The sequence below is a fragment of the Mizuhopecten yessoensis genome, unplaced genomic scaffold (assembly GCF_002113885.1).
Source record: "Mizuhopecten yessoensis strain PY_sf001 unplaced genomic scaffold, ASM211388v2 scaffold1751, whole genome shotgun sequence".
Taxonomy (NCBI): domain Eukaryota; kingdom Metazoa; phylum Mollusca; class Bivalvia; order Pectinida; family Pectinidae; genus Mizuhopecten; species Mizuhopecten yessoensis.
Genome location: NW_018404203.1, coordinates 20524 through 28738, shown reverse-complemented (window position 1 = coordinate 28738; position 8215 = coordinate 20524). Strand labels below are relative to the sequence as shown.

The 8215-nt window shown below is 36.3% G+C and overlaps 1 protein-coding gene across 1 annotated transcript in view; it reads left to right on the top strand.

The window, feature by feature from the left end:
• Window positions 1-7767, top strand: part of LOC110440429 (putative tyrosinase-like protein tyr-1) — a 34930-nt gene extending 27163 nt beyond the window's left edge. The window contains exons 2-4 of the mRNA XM_021483508.1: window positions 636-875; window positions 5271-5383; window positions 5866-7767. Of these exons, the coding sequence (XP_021339183.1) occupies window positions 639-875; window positions 5271-5383; window positions 5866-6646 (1131 nt within the window). The 5' untranslated portion in view covers window positions 636-638 and the 3' untranslated portion in view covers window positions 6647-7767. The remainder of the gene's footprint in view (window positions 1-635; window positions 876-5270; window positions 5384-5865) is intronic.
• Window positions 7768-8215: the final 448 nt, after the last annotated feature.

The following is an 8215-nucleotide window of genomic DNA, read 5'->3' as shown; positions in this document are numbered from 1 at the left end:
CATGGTACAGTGTATCTCTGGGTGTCACTGATCGGTATTCCATGGTACAGTGTATCTCTGGGTGTCACTGATCGGTATTCCATGGTACAGTGTATCTCTGGGTGTCAATGATAAGATATTCACGTGCACTATGGTTGCACTGATAACTCATTCCAATATTTGTACACATCTGTCACTTCAATATCAATATCAATATCTACGCCCGGGTCCAAAATCAACTTGTGTCGGCGCTTTAAGTTATGGTAAAGATATTGTTTATATCTGGGAAAAAACCTGTAATATTACCATTTGACCGCTTCAAATTGATTGCTATTAGCTTTATATACGTACCATAAAGAGCAGTGGCAAAGGTATCTTCTTATCTACCTTTTACAATACGTTACTTTTTTACCATTTACATCAATGATAATAGTCTTTCTTCCCTTTTCGTTAACGGCGATGTGAAACCTTACTTTATTTTCGTTAATGATCAAAATAATTTACCTACCTTATTTTAATGACAATAAGAAATATATTTTTCCATTGCAGTATAAAATGTGTACCCTCGTTATCCTACTGATACCTAAGCACTTCCCCATTAATCGTTTCTTTACGTCTGTACACACTATCTAAACCCTACCCGTTTTGTATTACAGACAATGCCTTCCCTATACCATGTCCTGTTCCTGTTGTTGGCCGTATTTCCTCTGTGCCATTTCCAGACGTCTACACGTGCCCGTTCTCTCGCCCTCAATCCGGAGTTTGTCAGGTGGATAAACACATTGTTTTACCTGCCTCCGGAGGGACAGCTCCGCTACCGGAAGGAATACCGCCTCCTGACTGACCAGGAACGAGGAGATTTCCACAGAGCCCTGCTCATGCTCAAGGAGGACAGGGTAGGTTTTTATCATGACGGTGTCTTTATAAGGAGGACAGGGTAGGTCTTTATCATAACAGTCTCTTTATAAGGAGGACAGGGTAGGTTTTTATCATAACTGTCTCTTTATAAGGAGGACAGTGTAGGTTTTTATCATAACGGTATCTTTATAAGGAAGGCAGGGTTATTAGGGTTTATTCTATAATCGTATATAAATAAGGCAGTCAGGGTTAGTGTTTATAATATCTATACTTAGTATAAAAAGGCCAAGGTTAGTATGTATAACGGAATCTATATAGGGTCAAGGTTGGTGTTTATATATAAGGAGGTCAATTTTAGTGTTTATTTATAAGGAGGTCAATGTTAGTGTTTATATATAAGGAGGTCAATGTTAGTGTTTATATGTAAGGAGGTCAATGTTAGTGTTTATATATAAGGAGGTCAAGACTAGTGTTTATATATAAGGAGGTCAATGTTAGTGTTTATATATAAGGAGGTCAATGTTAGTGTTTATATATAAGGAGGTCAATGTTAGTGTTTATATATAAGGAGGTCAATGTTAGTGTTTATATATAAGGAGGTCAATGTTAGTGTTTATATATAAGGAGGTCAATGTTAGTGTTTATATATAAGGAGGTCAATGTTAGTGTTTATATATAAGGAGGTCAATGTTAGTGTTTATATATAAGGAGGTCAATGTTAGTGTTTATATATAAGGAGGTCAATGTTAGTGTTTATATATAAGGAGGTCAATGTTAGTGTTTATATATAAGGAGGTCAATGTTAGTGTTTATATATAAGGAGGTCAATGTTAGTGTTTATATATAAGGAGGTCAATGTTAGTGTTTATATATAAGGAGGTCAATGTTAGTGTTTATATATAAGGAGGTCAATGTTAGTGTTTATATATAAGGAGGTCAATGTTAGTGTTTATATATAAGGAGGTCAATGTTAGTGTTTATATATAAGGAGGTCAATGTTAGTGTTTATATATAAGGAGGTCAATGTTAGTGTTTATATATAAGGAGGTCAATGTTAGTGTTTATATATAAGGAGGTCAATGTTAGTGTTTATATATAAGGAGGTCAATGTTAGTGTTTATATATAAGGAGGTCAATGTTAGTGTTTATATATAAGGAGGTCAATGTTAGTGTTTATATATAAGGAGGTCAATGTTAGTGTTTATATATAAGGAGGTCAATGTTAGTGTTTATATATAAGGAGGTCAATGTTAGTGTTTATATATAAGGAGGTCAATGTTAGTGTTTATATATAAGGAGGTCAATGTTAGTGTTTATATATAAGGAGGTCAATGTTAGTGTTTATATATAAGGAGGTCAATGTTAGTGTTTATATATAAGGAGGTCAATGTTAGTGTTTATATATAAGGAGGTCAATGTTAGTGTTTATATATAAGGAGGTCAATGTTAGTGTTTATATATAAGGAGGTCAATGTTAGTGTTTATATATAAGGAGGTCAATGTTAGTGTTTATATATAAGGAGGTCAATGTTAGTGTTTATATATAAGGAGGTCAATGTTAGTGTTTATATATAAGGAGGTCAATGTTAGTGTTTATATATAAGGAGGTCAATGTTAGTGTTTATATATAAGGAGGTCAATGTTAGTGTTTATATATAAGGAGGTCAATGTTAGTGTTTATATATAAGGAGGTCAATGTTAGTGTTTATATATAAGGAGGTCAATGTTAGTGTTTATATATAAGGAGGTCAATGTTAGTGTTTATATATAAGGAGGTCAATGTTAGTGTTTATATATAAGGAGGTCAATGTTAGTGTTTATATATAAGGAGGTCAATGTTAGTGTTTATATATAAGGAGGTCAATGTTAGTGTTTATATATAAGGAGGTCAATGTTAGTGTTTATATATAAGGAGGTCAATGTTAGTGTTTATATATAAGGAGGTCAATGTTAGTGTTTATATATAAGGAGGTCAATGTTAGTGTTTATATATAAGGAGGTCAATGTTAGTGTTTATATATAAGGAGGTCAAGGTTAATGTTCATATATAAGGAGGTCACAGTTATCGTTTATAACGATATCTATATAAGAAGGTCAAGGCTATCGTTTATAACGATATCTATATGTTTCTATATAAGGAGGTCAAAGTTGGAGTTTATAATAGTATCCATTTAAGAAGGTCAATGTTAGTGTTTCTATATTAGGAGGTCACAGTTATCGTTTATAACGATATCTATATAAGGAGGTCACGGTTGGTGTTTATGACGATATCTATATAAAGAGGTCAAGGTTATCGTTTATAACGATATCTATATAAGGAGGTCAAGGTTAGAGTTTATAACGATATCTATTTAAGGAGGTCAAGATGGTTTGATAATGGATATCGAATGTTGGCCTGTCCCCATAACACCACGTGGCTAGTGGTTTAGTAACTACTGGAAACATACAGCTATTCAGCACTATCTAATATACTATAACGCATTGTAAAGGGCAGGCAAAAATGCTGGTGCCGAAATCATACAAAAAGTACCAGTGACATTTCGTCCAGACCAAACCATGACAAACATCTTTATTATTATTCAACGTTTTATTACATCGAGTTTAACATTTGACAAACGCGAGATGAGGACGTGTCATTAGCGCAGTGATTAAGAGATGTAGCTGTCATTTTGATACGAGCCCCGAGTCAGGGTACGTGTCAATGGAGTCAGTGTAGTTTAGCATTATACTTCCTCCTTTCGGCACGTGCTCTTATGCGAATTGCATTTTAATGCCTGTCCGTTCCTACTGACTAAGGTTGATCATGACACTAGCCATTCCTACATTACTGATTTAATCCTTGTCCCATCATATTAATTGCTTCAATTCCTTATTGTTCATCCGAGTTCGTTTTTAACCCAGATCATTCATGATAATTTGTTAAAATTCCTTTATCATAATAAAGGTTGTTTTGATTATATCACTTAAATTTCTGATCAACAAAGATTACTTGTTTTCATATCTAACCGTTCATTCATATAAGCTGTTTTAGCTTCTATACGTTTATAATCACTTATTTTAATTTCTGACCGACCATGATGACCTGTTCTAATTTCTGACCGGCCATGATAACCTGTTTTAATTTCTGACCGACCATGATCACCTGATCTAATTTCTGACCGGCCATGATCACCTGTTCTAATTTCTGACCGACCAAGATCACCTGTTCCAATTTCTGACCGATCGTGATCACCCGTTCTAAATTCTGATCGACCATGATCACCTGTTATAATTTCTGACCGGCCATGATCACCTGTTATAATTTCTGACCGATCATGATCACCTGTTCCAATTTCTAACTGACCATGATCACCCGTTCTAATTTCTGACCTATCATGATCACCTGTTTTAATTTCTAACCGACCATGATCACCTGTTTTAATATCTGACCGATCATGATCACCTGTTTTAATTTCTGACCGACAATCATCACCTGTTTTAATTTCTGACCGACCATGATCACCTGTTTTAATTTCTGACCGACCATGATCACCTGTTTTAATTTTTGACCGACCATGATCACCTGTTCTAATTTTTGACCGACCATGATCACCTGTCCTCATTTCTGACCGATCGTGATCACCTGTTCTAATTTTTGATCGACCATTACCAGCTGCTTTAAATTACTGACCGGCCTCGGTCACTTGTTTATTTTTTGTTACTTTTTTACATGGGTTTATTAATCTATTGATAATTCTCTGTGATTTGTTTCCCGAATTTATGTATGGAAAGGTTGTGGCTGTTTATAACCACACATTATCGTTGATTGTAATTAATCACCGCACTTGATGCTTTGCCTACATTCCTTTTAAATTACACTGATCTTTTGAATGACTAGCTAAATAATACGTCTCATGTTGGATCTTAAATGGTGACTCTTTAAATAGGTACCTTACTGGTATGGTTTCCTGCCTGTTTATAAATTCTTGTGTTAGCGGTTTGACCTGTTTCAGTTCCGGACCGTTCATATTATCAGTTGCTGACCGATCACAAACACCTGACTCACTTCCTAACAATTAACAACGCATTGTGTTATTTTCTGAACCCATCATACTGACCGGTGTTTGATTTTTGACCATAAATTGTCCTTATTTAATTTCTGCCCGTTAATACCGACTTGGTTTTGGGTTCGTTGACTAGATAACTCAACATTAGACGCCGTTTTGAACAATAACCGACTTTCAGTGGAGTCGCAATATTGGTGTCTGATACATTATGAGGGATGAAATAGAGATAAATATGGAAAGTCATGGTGTTCATGGTGATGTCTTAATCAAATGGTGTGCTATTGTCAAACGATGTGAGAAGCCATGTTTAAAAGGAGAAATTCGTTTGTGAGTAAGAGTTTTGTGTCTGTATTTGATGGCTGGTACTAAGATATCCTTTTGTTACAGTCGGTGCAGCCCAATAAGTACGACGCGTTGGCGTCCCTCCACCACCTTAACACCGCCAATGGTGCTCACGGCGGACCAAACTTCCTCGGATGGCACAGAGTATACATCGTGTTGTAAGTATACTAGGTCATCGGCATCAAATATCACACAAAACAATAAAATCAAAGCTGAAACATCTTTCAATATCAAACTTATCAGTTCAAATTAAATGTTAGATTGTCGGTGGGCAGGTAATGAGTCCTTTCTTCCTTAAACACTGTAGTAAGTGCTCTTTATCGTCGTTACATAAGGTATGTCTTGTTTGAGAGTATTTTGTGTCTTGTTTGAGAGTATTTTGGTATGTCTTGTTTGATAGTATTGTGTGTCTTGTTTGAGAGTATTTTGTGTCTTGTTTGAGAGTATTTTGTATCTTGTTTGAGAGTATTTTGTGTCTTATTTGAGAGTATTTTGTGTCTTGTTTGATAGATTTTTTGTCTTGTTTGAGAGTATTTTGTGTCTTGTTTGAGAGTATTTTGGTACGTCTTGTTTGAGTATATTTTGTTGAAATTTGTTCTTCAAATGTGACTGTATTGTCAACTTTTCCTTTCATCACCAGAGTGGAAAACGCCTGCCGTGAGAAAGTTCCGAACGTCACAATACCATATTGGGACAACACACTCGACCAGGACCTGGCTGATGCCACTCGCTCTATCACATGGTCTCCTCTGTTTCTTGGAAACGGGAATGGTGTGGTAGAAAACGGACCATTTCGTAATTGGGGTACACCATACGGATTACTACGACGTAATATCGGGTCAGAAAGAACACTGATGACCTCAACAAATATAAACAATGTGTTACGTAGACGCTGGTTGTGGCAGATTACCCATCCGAGCGGTCAGGATAACAGTAACCTGGAGCTTCTTCACAATAATGTCCACGTGTGGATTGGTGAGCAGATGAGTCGTATCGAGTCCTCATCATATGATCCGGCGTTCTTTGTACATCATGCGTACGTGGATTGCATATGGGAGGAATTTAGAAACAGGCAACGCCGTATGGGCATTAATCCAGCGCGAGATTTCCCGCGAATCGTCGGGGAAAATGAACAGCTCCCACTGGTGCCTATGGGCCTAGGAAGACTACTTGTGATTGATGGCATTAATGATATATTTACAAGGCGGATCTATAGATGCCAAGCTAGACCTAGGTGTGTACCAAATACGAACAACTGTGGCTCCCCCTATCTCCGATGTGATTGGTCTACTCGGCGTTGTCTGCCCCTGATTATGAGTAGACCCTCTGTGTCCTTTGTTCAACCTGCACAGCAGCCTTGGTGGTCGCGCTTTAATAGTAGACAGACGGCAGGACAGAACAGTTTTAATATTTTTGGATAGGAAATACCATAGATATTTGAATATGGCTAGTATTATATTGTTCAGAATGTGCTTTAATGCAAATGGCAGAATTTTGAACTAGTCTTTAAAATGCACAAAAATGAATATATGTAATTCAGGGCAAACGTTGAGTCAGAACCGTTAGTGACGTGTTCCCGGGAATATGTGTGACATGGTCCTTAGAATGCGTGGAGTAAGTTCTTTAGAATGTGTGTGATAAGTAACCCGGAATGTGTGTGATAAGTACCCCGGATTGTGTGTGATAAGTACCCCGGAATGTGTCGATACAAACATACACAGCAGCCATAGCAGTAGTCAGGTCTGGGAACACGACATGTGTAGACGTTCAGTTACTGATATTGACGTGAACGTACTCTGGGGATGTGTAGTAACAACTGCATATCAGACGACGAAACATGTTGTTGCTGCCCGTTTGTTTATTCGCGGGCGTCAAAAACCTCACCAACCAATGTCCTTCGGATAACATGTCGTAGATAACGTCATAAAGGCTCCGAATCCTCCTTAATTTGATCAATGCTTGAGTCCTAATTAAAGCCGAACTTTTAGTTTTGTCAGTATATGTTATTACTGAAAGTGTTCGAGAGGGTGTGATTAAAGGGGAGTTTAATGTTTAAATGGTGAAAAGAATTTAAGTGAAGTGATAATTTATATTAAGTATGTATGTCTGTATGTGTTTATCCAAAACAAAGAGATGAACGATATATGAATTTTAACTTTCTGACCAAAGCCTATCTGCTGGTAACATAGGATCGAACATATTACGACTACCGATATGAATTAGGGTATCGTATTTATAAAACCGACCATCAAATGTGTATAACTGACAACCATACAAACAGGTAATACACTGGTGAATACATATAATTGACAGCCATACATAAAGGTAATACAATGGTGTATACATATAACGGACAGTCATACATACAGGTAATACACTGGTGAATACATATAGCTGTCAGTCATACATACAGGTAATACACTGGTGTATACATATAACTGACAGTCATACATTCATGTAATACACTTGTGTATACATATAACTGACAGTCATACATACAGGTAATACACTTGTGTATACATATAACTGACAGTCATACATACAGGTAATACACTGGTGTATACATATAACTGACAGTCATACATACAGGTAATACACTGGTGTATACATATAACTGACAGTCATACATACAGGTAATACACTGGTGTATACATATAACTGACAGTCATACATACAGGTAATACACTGGTGTATACATATAACTGACAGTCATACATACAGGTAATACACTGGTGTATACATATAACTGACAGTCATACATACAGGTAATACACTGGTGTATACATATAACTGTCAGTCATACATACAGGTAATACACTGGTGTATACATATAACTGTCAGTCATACATACAGGTAATACACTGGTGTATACATATAACTGTCAGTCATACATACAGGTAATACACTGGTGTATACATATAACTGTCAGTCATACATACAGGTAATACACTGGTGTATACATATAACTGTCAGTCATACATACAGGTAAT